A 17,018-nucleotide genomic window follows, 5' to 3' on the forward strand; every position below is an offset into this window, starting at 1 on the left:
CACAACCATTATAGTTGTAATGCACTGAGATTCAAGGTTATTTTTTTTTTAAGAATGAAGCTAACAATGAAGCTAACTCTTGGATGTCAGCTGTATTTTATTTTATTTTATCATTGTTACTGCCCTTGGACTAGTATCCTGACCTGTAATGTGTACCCTTCTACCCAGGGAAAAAAAGGTACATTTATGGCAAATATCTTTCTGGTCATTCAACTTCCTTATACCTGAAAATCTTATTGTGAATGTCTATTTTGCTTTTGTGTGAGTTTTACTTATCAAAAACTGCTATTTGAGTAGAAATTCTTTGCACAGGAATAACCAGTGCAAATATAGCTTAAATGTAATTGTTTGTAGTTTTACTTTTGATGTATCACTTTAGTTCAAAAATGTTATCCTATTGTTAGTAATAACAGATCATATTATTCATTGTGGTTTTTATTCCTTAAAAAATTCCCTAAGTTTTACTATATTTTAAGTATCACTGTCCTTTTGAAATTTTATTTCACTTTTCACAGTGTTTTACTTTACTCTTACTACTAATGATCATCCTTCCCTAGCTTAATGTGTTAAAAGGTATACATCCTGACATGTATCTTTCCACTAACATAGTGTTGTAGAAGAAAACGGTGTTTTAGAAACATATAGAAGAGAAAAAATTCTAGAAAAATAGGCTTCTAACAAGGAGCAGAGGCAAATATATAAAGACAGTAAAAAACAGACATGTTGGCTTAATACCAATTGGCATCTGCAAGATATTTTTGGAAGGAAATAGCTAGCCTTCTACAGCTTTGACAAAGAAACATAGTATGTTTTGCAAAATATTCCAAAAGAAAACAACTGATCTTATGATTATTAATAGTTATCCCCCCTGAAAAGTCTGAAAAATTTCTAAATAAAATTGCCCAGATACAATAGTCTCTATAGAACGATGACATGAAAGAAGAGTAACTGGAAATATATAGTTTCAAGGATAGAGGGAACAGAATACATCCTGAATGAAATACAATTAAGGTACTTCTATTTTGGAGTTGCTTATAAACAATGCTATAATGAACATTTTGTTATGTAAAATTACAGACTTGCTATTATTTTGGTAGAATTAATTCTCAGAAGCGAGATTTCTGGAACAGTTAAGTACTCTCTAAATTTATATAGACACTCTAAATAGTGCTGTTCAAACTTAATGTGCATGTAAATCACCTGGAGATCTTGTTAACATGTTTCTGATTCATTAATCAGGAATGGAATCTGAGATTCTGCATTTCTAACAAGCTCCAAGGTGATGTTGATGCTGTTGGATCATGGACCACACTCAAGTAACGAGGCTCTAAACCACAGTAAAATTTATTACCAATTTAAATGTCTGTCTTTATCAGTGACCTGTGTGTTCCTTTAAGGAAGGTGGTGAATCTTTGCACTTTTATAGGTAACTCAGTACGTATGTGTCAAATTAACGGACAGGTGATTTATCTGTCCTATTAAAGTGCTACAAAGAACAAGAAAGTATATAATCATATTTACAAAATTCTAAAATTTAGCATTTATCTTTTGACTTAGTTGCCAAGAATGCTATTATTAAGATCAACTGACATAGCAATTTTAATTTCATCTTCTTTGTTATCTTTATTATTATTTTTATAAATGGGCTCAAATCACTTTAGTAGACAGCTGCCTTATAAACCATCAAAAGTGAATTAACAATATTATTTTAATTTCAAAGTTTTCATTTTATTTACCAGATAAACATGAGAGATAGGGATAGAGATGAGAGAGCGAAAGAGAGAAAGGAGAGACAGAGACAGAGAGATGAACTGATATAATTAATCTTATGTAGTATGAGTAAATATTCGGTTTAATACCAGTATGGCAGTACCATTATTTTAATAATTCCCTGGGATATAAAGCTTCAGAAAATTGTTCTTTTCTTCCTTTCAGTTCTTTTTCTTCAACAGAATATGTATTCTAATGGAATGCATACATTCCATGTATCTTCAATTATTTATATTTAATTAAGAAATAAATTATATATACATATCTTGGCAGATTAACTTCTTTAAATTACATTACAGATAAACTAAAATAAAAGGATTTGTACCTCCTAAGAAGAGACAAAGTGAAAATGAGAAGGATAGCTGTTAATCTATTTTGAAAGAAGATGGTACATGACATAGAATTAAAAACTAACTGTGAATACTTTATACAGAATGTAATTCACATAGTAAAAAGTGAGAATTGAGTATTTCTGAAATTAAACAAGGATATTTGGAATCTTATACTTACAGGGATGCTAGAATATAGGGAAAAAAATAACTAATATTCTATCATACCCCAGCTTACCTCTGTTTTTTTTCTTTGAGAAATATATACACAAAAAATATGTATCATAAAACTAAATAAACTACCTTGCAGGCATAGTTAGTTATATACTATGCAGTTATATACTATGTAGTCACTGAGGTAATACTTGTTATTTTAAATAATTGCCCTACACTCTTGCACTGCTGGTGGGAATGTGAATTGGTTCAGCCACTATGGAGAACAGTATGGAGGTTCCTTAAAAAACTACAAATAGAATTACCATATGACCCAGCAATCCCACTACTGGGCATATACCCTGAGAAAACCAAAATTCAAAAGGAGTCATGTACCAAAATGTTCATTGCAGCTCTATTTACAATAGCCCGGAGATGGAAAGAACCTAAGCGCCCATCATCGGACGAATGGATAAAGAAGATGTGGCACATATACACAATGGAATATTACTCAGCCTTAAAAAGAAATGAAATTGAGATATTTGTAATGAGATGGATAGACCTAGAGTCTGTCATACAGAGTGAAGTAAGTCAGAAAGACAAAGACAGATACCGTATGCTAACACATATATATGGAATTTGAGGGGAAAAAATGTCATGAAGAACCTAGGGATAAGACAGGAATGGAGGCGCAGACCTACTGGAGAGCGGACTTGGGGATATGGGGAGGGGGAAGGGTGAGTTTTGACAGGGCGAGAGAGAGTCATGGACATATACACACTAACAAACGTGGTGGGGTGGATAGCTGGGGGGGAAGCAGCCGCAAGGCACAGGGATATTAGCTCGGGGCTTTGGGACAGCCTGGAGGGGTGGGAGGGGGAGAGTGGGAGGGAGGGAGATGCAGGAGGGAAGACACATGGGAGCACATGTATATGTATAGCTGATTCACTTTGTTATAAATCAGAAACTAACACACCATTGTAAAGCAATTATACCCCAATAAAGATGTTAAAAAAAATAAAAAATAAAAAAAAAAAAAAAATAAAGTTGTACAAAGGTATACTCTAAAAAAAAAAAAAAAAAATAATTGCCCTAGTAAGTTAATTTTACTCTGGACCACAATCAGGCATTTTTTTCACTCTAACAATGAAGAAAATATTTTCTATATTTAACAAAATTAAACACCTGGCAAAATAGTTAAGTTGAGCAATATGGTAACTGCAGATACATGTTCAGAAGAAGCACTTTCAGAAAAGAATTTCAAAAACAAACTTGCATGTGAAAAAAACAATTGTAACTCTTTCTGCTAAAAATTTAATTATGGCCTTTAAAACTATGCATTCAAAACCAGTGGTAAAAATGGAAATGCTTTTATGTTGCTGAGAATAAAAAATATTCTTTAAAGTTGTAAATGAACAAATCTTAATACATTATCCAGTTGCTCCTAGAATTTTGGTCCAATAAAAAAAAAAATCTCTATCAGGAAAAGAGTACTTTGGAGGGAAGCTATTTTGCCTCCAAAGTCCTCACTGTGTCCACATTCCTGACTCCACCCACAGAGGTGTAGTGAGCTGACAGACAGGCTGGGTGTAGGGAAGGGACTGGCATGAGAAACCCAGCCTCTTGCTCTTCTTCCTCTTTAGGATGTGCTGTCCGGAGAGCAGAGCACCTGTTTCCATCAGCTTCTCACTGCCTTAAGCTTTAGAGAGCCAAGTCTCACCCAGGAGGTGTTCACATTCTCATGCGACTGTGAGTGGCTGAGGGCTTGGCCTATGGACTAATTAGACAAGTCTGTGTAATTCTGGAGGTGAAGATGAGGTCACACTTAAAGTTACTATAAATATTTTGTTATAACATTTTTATAAATTTTAAAATGAATTTTTGGTTTTCATCTTCCTTAGTCCTTTGTCCTTTACTATGGATCTAAAATCCTGATCTGGTACTTTTAGCAAACATCCTCCGTCTGCTCAATAAGCCCAACTATTTTAAGGTCTTTTTGTTTTCATTCACTTATTATTTTTTTGTATTTCTGTATTCACTGAAATAAAAGATACACTTTTATTTCAGTGTTTGTCATATATTGTATTATAATGAAATATATTACAAAAACAGTCATGAAATATATTCCATAGCTAGAAATCAATATATCCCAGGAGTGCAATCTATTTCAAGATTGATTCTTTAAATTGAGTAGCTTATTTTAGATTTTAAACAGTGACAGAGTTTAGATATCATTATCCCAAATAGAAGCAAGCTAAATTACTATATTGATAAATAGTCGGGAAGCTATAAGATGAAACAAATAGGGAAAATGATATATATTGAAGAAGGTTTTTTATAAATTATTTTTCCCTATAGGAAGATAATTCAATCACTGGCTTTATCTATCATAAAATATCCCATTAAAGGCTTCAAATATGCTATCCCAAGTTTTACGTCTAAGTCAATAATATGATATACTAAATAAATAACTCTTGGGAAAAAAAGACATTTTTCATTAATTTCCTTTTCACTGCTTTAATGCTGGTAGAGAGTACTTTGCACTCAACTTGTTTTGAAAAATGTTTAAATTTAGTTGAAGATCTAGTTACTTAGGAGGCATCTACTTATAAAATAATTGGCTTTTTCAGATGCAAAGTAGTATGTACAGACTGGATAAACAGCAAGGTCCTACTGCATAGCACAGGGAACTATATTCAATATTCTGTGATAAACCGTAATGGAAAAGAGTATAAAAATGTATATGTATAACTGAATCACTTTACTGTAAAGCAGAAATTAACACAACATTGTAAATCAACTATATTTCAATTAAGAATAAAAAATAAGAAAATAATTTTTTTAAAACTGGCTTTTTGTTAAAAATATTTGCTTTTATACATGACATCCTCAGTGTGTTAATATTAGAGTTGTTCCTCAATCTGGGTCAATTAAGGAGAGAGAAAGAGAATTTGCTCAAGTTAAATACCACCAATCTCAATTTTTTAAGAAATAGAGTAATACAATTTCATGTTCAGTCAGGTAAAACATATGAAATTAAAATACACTTACAGCAACAAAAAGGACTTAGTGTAATTACAACAGCAATAATTTAAAAATTGCCTGAAATCAACCTAGTATATATTTTAATTGCAAACAGTTTGTATCCTTAAGCTACTTAACTAATTTCATGCATTTTAGCTAAATTATTAACATCACCCAACAGAGAGATTCCTGAAGGAAAATATAAGTAACATTTAAAGACAAAAAGAGAATTCCAATAGAAAATACCAGGAACACTAAATCCAAAGAATGGTCAGAGATTAGAAGGCAAGTGAGAGTGGCAATTCTATTCTTTCCCCCTCGCCACCATTGAAGAAATTGCTTGAACTAGACTTTTAAATAATTGAAGTAAAGCAATTTTGAGAAAGCGTATTGTCATTATTAATCAACCCAAAGAAGTGATTTACCACAAAGGTTTTTATAACCCCCCTTTATAAAAACAAACAAAAAACATGCAAAACAAAAACTATTTTAAGACAACAGTGGGGCATTCATAATGCGAAAACAATGAAATAAATCAAAATGTCACCGTAATTTTGCTACTAAGGAACAAAAATGTCCTTGAGAATCAACTGTACTTTTGATATCTTCTGCCTTCCCCCTTGTCCCTTCCTTCCTTTCTTGTTTGAAGAATACATTTCATGTTCTGAAATTCTTCTGGGAACTCTGTATTGTTGATACAATGGTAACGAAACCTAGGATGTGTTTCAAGACCACTGAACTTTTTAAAAGGAGATGTTATAGAAATAATTTAATTTTCACTTTTACTTCAGATTTTATTACATTAATAATCATTGTCAATACTAAGCCAAATAGACACAGCTTTCAAAGAAGCAGTTTTCACAGTTATGGGAATATTTTGTCATTGTTTTGCTATCAATACTGCTGTAGTAACAATAGCAATAACATTAATTCATGGCATGTTTATGCCAAGGACATTTTCCTACACTTACACTAATCTTCCCATGGCCTTGTCACACAGGTGTTAACTCTCCCCGTTTCAACTAAAAAAAAACCCTAAAAATCAGTGAAGTTACTTAACAGTTTTTAAAGTCTCACAATTGGTTAAAAAAAAAAAAAAAAAAAAAGGAGCCAGGATTCAACACCAGGCTTGTCTGATCTCTTTATCTCATTATTTTAGTATTATTCATTTATGGAGGAAAGCAATGGTGAGAGAGTGCATATTCACAGCTAAGCTTTCCTGTCCTCCTGAACCCCCTACATCTTCTGCCTTTCATTCCTTAGGGTTACATGGCAGACTTGTTTCTTTGGCTTATCCAGGGATCTCTCTTTCTCCACCCTCTCCATGCCTGGCTCTCCTGCTCTCACTTTCATCCTGATTCTCTCCAATTCTGAATCTATTTGTTTAACTGACCTTTTTTGGATCCATAGATTTTCTTTCTCATTCAGTCTTCTTCCTGAATTAGATCTCGATTATCCTCTGTCCATTTCAGAGTTTTGATGTTTATCTAGTGGACTGGGCAGCCTCAGCCTCCTAGCAAAGTGTAGTTTCACTTATTTTCATTTAACAAGTATGTAATGAGAAACTAATTGTGTGCCAAGCACTACTATAATGTCGATTGAAAAAAATTCACAACCTAAAAGTTGAGAATTAAGTTTTATTTGGTGGACAAAATGGAAGACTTCAGCCCGGAACACAGCATCTCAGAGAGCTCTGAGGGATGGCTCCAAAGAAGTAAGGGATGAGCCAGGATATATAGGAGTTTTGCAATAAAAGCGGGTAGTGGAACATCAAAAGATTGCTGTTAATTAAAAACCGGACATCTCAAGTTAATGAATTTAGTGCTTTTCTATTTATGGGAAGATGCCAGAGTCTGGGCTCACTGAAATCATTCCCCTGATATGCACCTTAACTATCTAGGGCCACTATCCTGCTTTTCTCCATCCTGAGTCCCCTCAGGGTGCACAGTCGGAGGCAGCTGCAGTGGCTGTTGGCCTGATGGCCGCAACATGCTTTGTTTACTGATATGGCAGGGGACATTTTCCATCCACAATAACTACGTGAGTAAATTGGTAACAAATATAGGCAAGATTCCTGTTTTTAAGAAAATAAAAAATTTTCACATAATAATAAATACTATGAAGAATGCAGAGTGAGATCATGAAGTAGTAGAGAATATTGGTTGTCTATGGGCACTGTTGCTGGTAGGATGATTAGAAAAGGTCTCTCTGAGAAAGTAACATTTGAGCAGAAAAATATGAAGTTTCCTTGTGGCTGAAACATAGAGCATGATCAGGAGAGAGAACAGATGAGGTTTGAGATGAAAGCCAATGGCAGAGCATTCATGTGGTGCCTTAAGAAACCACAGAAAGACATCTGGATTTCATTTCAACTGGCTAACTGTAGGTTTTAATTAAAAAAGAAAATGATTTGACCCAACTCAAGTTTAAAAGATCTGTGTGAAGGATGGACCTTAGGAATATTCTAAGAGAAACATGGTGGTGACTTGGTGTAGGGACACTGCAGTGGAAGTCAGGAAAGAGCTGGATACGGGATATATTCTAGAGGAATAAACTGACGTGACTTGGTGACAGACTGGATTGGCAGGTAAACGGAAAAAAAGACACATCCTCTAAGACTGGGAAAATGAAGAGCATTTTCACACTACCTCACCATTGGTGTGAACTAGCCTGCCCGGCTTCAGTAAACTTAACTGAGAAACTGACAAGGGATCAGGGAATCACTGTTTTCATGGTGATTCCTATCCAATTATGTCCACTGCTCCTATTATAGGAAAGAGTAAGATCTATTTAAAACGGAATGTTTGGACATTATTTAAAGTCCTACACAAAATTAAATATACAGAATTCTGGGGTATTTATAAGTTTTAGAAAAATGTCATTTTCTTCCTATTACACACTATCTCCCCCCAAATCATTTAAGTGTATTCAAAATACTGAATTATACATCACCATGATAAAACACACACTTAATGGTATTACATCACATTGAGGAGGGTGACATTATTAATCTCTACTTTCATATCGTGCATCTTCATTGATATTTATTACTCCCTTCACATCATATATCAACTACAATCAGAAATGTTAAAATAGCTCTAAAAAATGTAATTTTAGAATTTCAACATTTACTTTGGGACCTTTCCTGCTCTCTGTAACCTGAAGTCCCAGCTGTGACTTGATTGCTTATTATTCAATTTTTAAACAAAATCTGGCTCATCACCTTGCATTATAGAGTGTAATAACTATGCCTATATTTAACAGAGGCTATTAGTTTGTAAATTGCTTTCAGGCAGAAACTAAGTGAAAATCCTCTGCCTCATCATTGTGATCACCATACAAGATATTTAGTAATAACTCAATAAATGTTTTGATTAAAAGTTAATGAATGAAATTTAGGATTATTCAAACTGCAGTGATTTGGATGAATCGACACTTTTCCTTGACTTATACAGTTTTATGCACAAGCACACACGGGCACAAATATTTTCAAAGAGTCGTACCTCCCAGAGTAGCAGATAGCAAGAAATGTGTCCCATATTTCTTGATAAGGTTTTCTGTGATTTGCTGAAGGGTAGGTCGACGTCCCAAAAGTCTTATGTTGCGGAAGAATTCAGGGGCAAGAGGCAGAGGGGAGCCAAGGAAATTTCTTCTCTCAACTGCAAGGTTATTTACTTTCCAGCGGCCAAACTCCCTGAAAAGCAAATTTATTTTTATTCGTAAATACATAATCTATCTGAATGTTTTCATTTGAAAAGTTCACTTGATAGTTTCGTTGGGGTCACTACATTACAATGATTCTTGTTTGTAATAATACTTCATGTGCTATGAGTAAGTAGGAGAAGCAATATTTAGAATTTATGTAGCTGGAGTGAATATCCTGAAACCAAGTCATGGAGAGGAAAAATAAACCACTTAAAGCAACAGACTCCACTGACTTTTTTTCCAAAGTAAAAATGTACTCATAAAAATGATTTCAGGGCTTCCCTGGTGGCGCAGTGGTTGAGAGTCCGCCTGCCGATGCAGGGCACACGGGTTCGGGCCCCGGTCCAGGAAGATCCCACATACCGCGGAGCGGCTGGGCCCGTGAGCCATGGCCGCTGAGCCTGCGCGTCCGGAGCCTGTGCTCCGCAACGGGAGAGGCCACAACGCTGAGAGGCCCGCGTACCACAAACAAACAAACAAAAGATTTCATTATGTATAGAATATTAATGTAGAATTATTTTTTAAAAGGGACACTAAAGTAATATTTTACCATTTTCCAATGGAAATTGAAAAAAGAATAAATTTATTTTCAGCATTAATGATTATTTTCTATTCACTTTAGAGTGGGAACTTGTCAAACCTCAGGAATACTAAGGCACTGTAGAAGAATTTTTAAAAATATGATCCAAAGAAAAACTGTTTTTTTATAATAATTATTGTTTACAACATAATTTGAAGCCCCAATTCAACTTAATTAGTAATTACTCAAGATGCAAAATAACTTTTAAGGTGGATATGGTCAAATTAGAGAAGTAGCAAATATGATTATAAAAAATTTATGTATAAAAAATGTATACACTTATATTAAGTTAAAGTCAACCTAATAATAATTTAGAAAATAACTACGGTGAACTGGATTGCCTGATATCAACCATACAGATTTTTTTTCAGAGCAGTGGTCTGATAAAATCTCAAATACCTTCCACAGAGAAGATTTCCCTCTACTAGATTTAAACACTCCTACATGTGTAATTTAACTGCTACTACTTAGCAAATAAAATGTTGATTAAATATTGTATAAATAATTGCCATACTTATTTATATTTTTGCCTCCAAAAAATTCCTGGAATGCACCACAAAAAGGTGCATGATAGATACATCTGTGAACCAGACTCTGCATGGAGTTCACATTCTAGAGAAAGTTTTAAAAATAAATAAAATAAAGATGTTAAGTTAAATTTTACAAACATCCAGATTGTGACAAGGGCTGAGAGCTACCACAAACAGACTGCTGTGATGGGCCGTAGGGCTGTGGACAGGATGGCCCTATTTTATTTTAAGTGACCTGAGAGGGCAACTCTGAAGAGGTGGTATTTGATACTTAGTCTCTAAAGGTAAAATAAAAGAGGCTAGATGTGGGGAAGCACCAAATAGATTTACACAGAATAAGGAAAAACAGTAAATACTTCCAGGACCAAGAACCATGCCCCTGATAGAATCGCTTGCCATGAATAACTTGTTCCTGTGACACACATCTGGCAGCCACACAATCCATCCAGTCTTTTGGAAGTTAATTATAAGATAAGATTCACTAAAGAATCTAGGTACGGTCTTGGCCTGAAAATAAGTCAACTTAGTGTTTCCTTCATTGAGAAACTCTCGCTATTACCTCTGCAAATCAGCTGATCCAAACAGTTTTGAATAGTATCATTCTACCAATGGTTCTCAAATGTCAGCACCTATCAGAATCACCTGGAAACTCCACCCCAGAGTTTCTGATACATGAGGCCTCGGATGGGGTCAAGAGTTTGCATTTTCAACAAGCAATGCCAGTACTGCTATCTGGGGAACAAACTTTGAAGAAAACTACTGATTAGGTAATTTGGTGTGTTGTTTTTAAAATTTACTCCAAGTGCTCTCTTTTCAGTAAATCTTGGGCTTTTAGAGATACTATACTGGATTTATTACTTCATATTTCCTCAGAAGAGAGTAAGAATGTCATTGTTATTGTTCCAAACTTAATTGGTATCAGTAATTTTTTGTCTTTTCATCTTGTAAGAAATTTACTTGAATGTATTTGTGCATGTGTGTGTTCAATATATATGTAGAATATACATATGTAAATACATATTCAAAACTGTGAAGGAGAGCATTTAAAATAAAATAAGTTTTAGTATTTTGTGAATATAAGATATATAGTAATACAATGCTTCTAAGAAGTTGTTTATTAAACCATGATCTAAATAATAGCTGCTCATTAATTTCCACTTTTCCCTCAAACATTTACTTTTTTATTTGCTGAGAAAACTTTATAATTTTATCAAGGGATAGTAACATAGCTTGAACCTAAAGTTGTGGTATATCTTTTTCAATGGTTTAAATTACCAAATTTATAAACTCATATGTATATTTTCATAACTTAAAATGTGAATTGCTAAGTGAAGTAATTGGACTTAAGTAACCAAGAAGATTATCAATGGTGGTATTTTACAACCCATACAAACTCTCTCTAAACTGCTGAGTATTTCTTGCTAGATGGCTGTGGGTAACTACATAGTGGGAGAGTGCCATTCTAGCCTCCCTTATTTTTTTTAACAATTTGTAAATATATAATACCAACCTGCAATCAGTACCAACCCATGATCTATTCTGACTTGAAATATTTGCAACTTTAGTTTGTTCCTCTTAAATTTGACAAAGAATGGATGTAATATGAAAGAGCTAGAACAAATTTACATCATTTTCTGAAATCAGCTTATAACATTAATTTAACAAGAAAATTTATTAATGGTTTGCTACTTATTGTCATAACTACCAGATATCTTGGTAGTAATATAGATGAATAGAAGAAAACCTCTGACCTCAAGGGTTCCAAAATTATACTAAGTGAAGTATAATATGAATGAATAAATTGCAATTCAATGGCTTTACAATATTTTTATGTGCAAAAATACAAGTAGGCCAGTAGCTTATTGAGCACAACCCCTCTGCCCAATTCCTTGATATAAATGTTGCTAATCTAACTCACTTCGAATATGTTTTCTCTTCCCTTATATTCACACACTTCAGAAGGCTATAAAGAGCCTAAGACTATGGACAACCTTCCAGGGAGCTTTCTTCATCTATCAGGTGCTTTTTATTACTACAGTATGTTAACCTCAATTAAGTTTATGGTCTCAATTCACCTTTTGACATTTCATTGGGACAAAACACTTTGCCACCCCATCTGGTTAATTTACCCTCTCTGTCATGCAACACCAAAAGTAAAGGACAGACTCTTCGGAAGTATCACCAAACTAAGACTATAACTAAATCAACCAATCAACTAATTAACTGAATGAATGAATGAATGGATTTTAAAAAACAGGATTGTTAGTAACCATAGCAAATTGTTTTCTTAATTTTCAGAGCTTCATCTAAAATTCTTCTCTTAGTTTTTTTTAATATTTTCATATAAAGAATGAAGTAAAATATTTTACTTTCTATTGTGTATATCCCAAAAGTATAATTTGAGTAGAAAAAAAATGTTGGTTTGAGAACGGAGATCTCTCATTTCCACTCACATTTGGTTTATATTGTAATGATATATGATCACAGGTATAATCTCCATATATTTTGGTGAAAGCCTAGTTAGTACAGAAATCATCCTGAGAAGTGATGATAAGAGCACTTTAAGTAAAGGAAATCATCTCTGGACAGTTAAGTACCACACTATGAGCTGTGGACATAGATATGAATACAAATATTGTGTCTCTTACCTGGGCACAGGTATGATTGCATTTACCCATGTGGCCACGCAGCTTCCTTTGACCAATAAAGTGTGAGCATGTAGGTTAGCCTGGACCCTCAGCCTGGGGCTTTGATCAGCAAATATGATTCGAGTTCCCATCCTTCAACCACTACCCCTGCAGCTTCTCAGGATGAACAAGAGCATGAACTAAAAAGAGATCTTGTCATGTAAATCTACCAAGATTACAGAGTTAGTAGTTGGTTTCCTTGCTTTCTAGCAAAGTCATCTAGTATACCATGGCTGATGTAGAGTATTTTGACTGTGGGGTAACTTGAGAAGGCAAAAAGGAACTAATGGTTGTACATAAATTAGAAACATGGGCACAGTTTTTTTTTTCCTTCCTTAAGAATAGATCCACTTCAGTTGGAACTACACCACACACTCATTAAATTTTGGAAAAACAAAGAAATGGAGTGCTGAATTGAAAACATGCTGTCTGGTATGATTATCATAATGAGAGCATTTTACCCAAAGGCATCTATGGAGTCTATCCAGATGCATTATGTTTATATTAAATAAGAACATTGTTGTATCTAACTAAATGCTGCCTTCTACCTGAAGCCTTCACAGAATGTAAATATCTTCTCATCATAACCTTTGGAAGTCTTTAAATGAAATCAGCACAATCATCATTGTTTAATTTAACTCAGCCCCTTTAGAATCACCACGATTTTGTGGAACACACAAATGGACTGTAAACAGTTCAGCTGGAACATTACTTTGAAAATGTTTTTTTTGGCTCTAAGGAGCCTCCATTAGTTGATTAGAGTTATATGTTTGCTGCTAAAAATTCTGACTTGCAAGCATCATTTTTTATGCGTGTCCACGTAATGTTTACTTTTCTACAACAATATATATTATAATTTTATCCCCACGCATCTCATAAAAAAGGTTGGAAAACCAGAATGACATCAACAAATTCCATTTAAATAACGGTTACATCATTGCCACATTGCCACTGACCTTCCTTATTTGTATTTAAATTCTGTGTGAATGCATAAATGTACTCAGTATATTTGAAATATATTAACTACCATGATTTCTTTAAAATTACACATGTATACTTGGTTCCTGAAAAATACAGAATCTGCCACTGTTGATATTATATATTTTGGACTCACTACCAAAGGAAAGGCAACATAAAAATATTGATAAAATCAGACGACGCATTTGCTGAAAAGACTTATCTTTAACTGCTAACTTAACACTAAATGAAGTTGTTTGTGTAAAGCCCTAAAAGTTTTTATTACATTACTTTTCACAATACTACACTTGTTGGCTTGCAATTTTAATTCTGTCAATATTCATTAACACTTGCAGACACAACAGAATATTAAAACAAAATATACTACCCAAGTACTAATCTGTGAACAAATCCAGCCTAAGAATTATAAATTGAATTGCCAATCTTTAGTAGTAATAACTTTCTAATTACATCTGTAAAGTCATACTGTTCTTAAGAAATGCCATTAATAATCAATACTATCCCCCCATAATTCTATTATGTGTAACTGTTATATATAAAATTGGCTCTTTTAACGTTCTTTCTGTAGCACTTCCAGGTCTCACAAATGATGCTGTTTCCCATTTGGCCAGAACAAGGGAAATGTTCCTAATGACCTGAATAGCTGTAGCTCTGAAGGCAGTTTTTTAAAAGCAGCTAAATGCTGAGCAGTTGGCAGGGTAGAGAATCCACTCTCTTTCACCCTCCTGCCCCTTAATACACTAATATGTTTTTTTAATTTAACAGTAGCAGGGCTCTTAAAACTTGGGAGGTATTTTGGTGTGAAGCTAGGAATTTAGAAGAATGAATCTACTTTAAAAAAATGGAAGAAAGGCACAATCACAAACATGACATTTGTGAAATGTTTACATGCAGGATTTTGAGAAGCATCATTAATGACTATTGTGTTTTGAATGAGCCGCCAAATTCAGAGGAGAATGGAGAAGACAAATTAGCATTATTGCAACAAAACATTGCCCAACCCAGTAAAGCAACAAGAATTCATTGTAGCTGTAGCCTCTTGACTATATTATTGAATATATAAGATTGGAGTGGGGTTACTGAGAATTTTTAATGAATGGTCTGGTTTATGGCTACTAATGTATATTTTTAATTCTTAAAATATGTTAAATTTTTAGGACTATGAAATAACTGAAAGTGATTTAATTTTATCTTACATAGGTTTAAATCATTTTCTGTAGTTTAATAAATAGGGGTTTAAATGAAATTTTAAGGGAAATTTTATTTATATATATATATAAATAAAATAGAGATTTATTATCCATTTTTAAATTAAATCGCTCCTTTGAAGAGGTGTTAGCAAAAGTTTTGATGTAAAAAATATACATACATGCTGTCAATGAATTACTTTCTAAATTGAGGAGAGAGGGAATTATTTAACAAGCAAAAGCTTTTCTTTCTAAATTTTGGAAGTATAGTTTTAACATCTATTACAACTCATCACAATTATTCCTCAATCACATTCATATAATTATACAGATTTGGTAATTATTGATCAGTGTAGATAAGCTAAGAGACAAATACAACTGAGCTAAAATAAAATGTCTACTCTGATTCCCTGTGAAAAAAAGCAATGAACAAATACTAATGTCTCTTTTTTGAAATTTATAATTAAAAAATTAATTATTTATTTGGGTTACTAAGTTGAAAAATTTACACTTCTTACATAAATTTAAATATTTTAGGGAGCTAGATAATGTTAGTTTTCCAAAGGAGACTGGATTTAAGAGTCAGATAGCTAAAGTTTCAAATCTCATCCTCCATCCAATTGTGAACTCCATCCAATTCAGTTCACAAAATTCAAAGCTGATGACATTTTGGCAAGTTCTTAACCTCACTGATGTAAAGTCATTCCATTTATAAGTGTACGTCCAATAATACTGACTCTGTAGAGTTTTAAAAGAAGTTAAATTTGTAGCAATTAAGTAAAATAGTGCAAGGAGCACAGTTTACTTCTGTGTGTGGTGTGTGTACCACATTTTGGTGTGTGTACACTTGTGAAGTCACAGATTTTTGTCCCAGGATGTCAATGTGAATAAAGATAGCTAGCTAGCTAGCTAGCTAGATAGATAGATCAAGGTAATAAGCTTTCGTGAAATTAATGAGTAAAATTAACAAAAGAATTTTTAAATAGAGCCACACTCAAAGAATCTGCAAACTGTTTTTCTTGGTCCAGGCACAGATTAATAAATTAAATGCTCATCAGTAAGAATAAATGCCAAAAGAATTGTTACCTGCTAATGAAAAATTAATCTGCATTTGATAATTTCTTTAAACATTTAAGCAATAATTTCATTGAGATTTCTTTATAATGGTACAACCTCTACCTTAAACATTGGGACAAATATTTATAAATCATGAATTATGACAATGTGGCTTACCAATTAAATAGCTGAGGTTTCAATAAATCAAAACTTCATATACTTCTTAATTTCAAATAACCTTCAAGTTGCCTCCTAAAAGGCAAGATCAAGGACTTTTTTTTAGAGTAACTAAATGTTTAGAGACAGTGAATACAAATTGTTAATCTTTTAATGAAAATTTTCCATAATAAAAATTATATTTAAGTAATAGTAACACAATTTAATAGAATATTTTTCCTGTAATAAGTTTAAAATATCTTAAAGAAAACTTTTTAAATGTTATGATTTTTAAGGAAAATAAAAATGTGTTGTAGTAGGTCACAGGTTTTAAGATACATATAATTTATTTCAACTTTATGTCTTTCAAATCCACATGTCGTAGGGAGGCTGGATATGGTGTTTTATGACAAAATAAATTTTCAGAAAAATGTATAATTTTAATTTTACAAGGTATAAATTACTCATTCCCTAAATTATAACCTTTCAGTTTGAGTCAGGCTTGAGTTGTCAAAATACCACTTTACACACAAAAAGCTTTTGAAACGTAAACTGGTAATGTTACTTTTCTCTGGATATTATTGTCAGAATCTATGGATTACAAATTGAAACATATTATCTGACAGGCACTTAGTCCTCCTGTCTTCTATGCTTGGAATTCATATAAAATAAATTTGTTATATTTAAAATAGATAACCAAAAAGCACCTACTGTGTAGTACAGGGAACTCTGCTTAATATTCTGTAATAACCTAAATGGGCAAAGAATTTGAAAAAGAATAGATACATGTATATGTATAACTGAATCACTTTGCTAGACACCTGAAACTAACACAACAATGTTAATGTTAATCAACTATACTC

The 17,018-nt window shown here is 33.1% G+C and overlaps 1 protein-coding gene across 2 annotated transcripts in view; it reads right to left on the reverse strand.

Moving 5' to 3' along the window:
- BRINP3 (BMP/retinoic acid inducible neural specific 3) overlaps positions 1-17,018 on the reverse strand; it is a 413,747-nt gene that overhangs the window by 210,344 nt on the left and 186,385 nt on the right. Inside the window, exon 3 of one of the 2 annotated variants that reach the window (XM_065879068.1) lies at positions 8,780-8,970. The exons of the other annotated variant lie outside the window; for it this stretch is intronic. Coding sequence (XP_065735140.1) covers positions 8,780-8,970 — 191 coding nt within the window. The remainder of the gene's footprint in view (positions 1-8,779; positions 8,971-17,018) is intronic. 2 annotated transcript variants of the gene reach the window in all.

Source organism: Phocoena phocoena, chromosome 1 (genome assembly GCF_963924675.1).
Source record: "Phocoena phocoena chromosome 1, mPhoPho1.1, whole genome shotgun sequence".
NCBI lineage: Eukaryota > Metazoa > Chordata > Mammalia > Artiodactyla > Phocoenidae > Phocoena > Phocoena phocoena.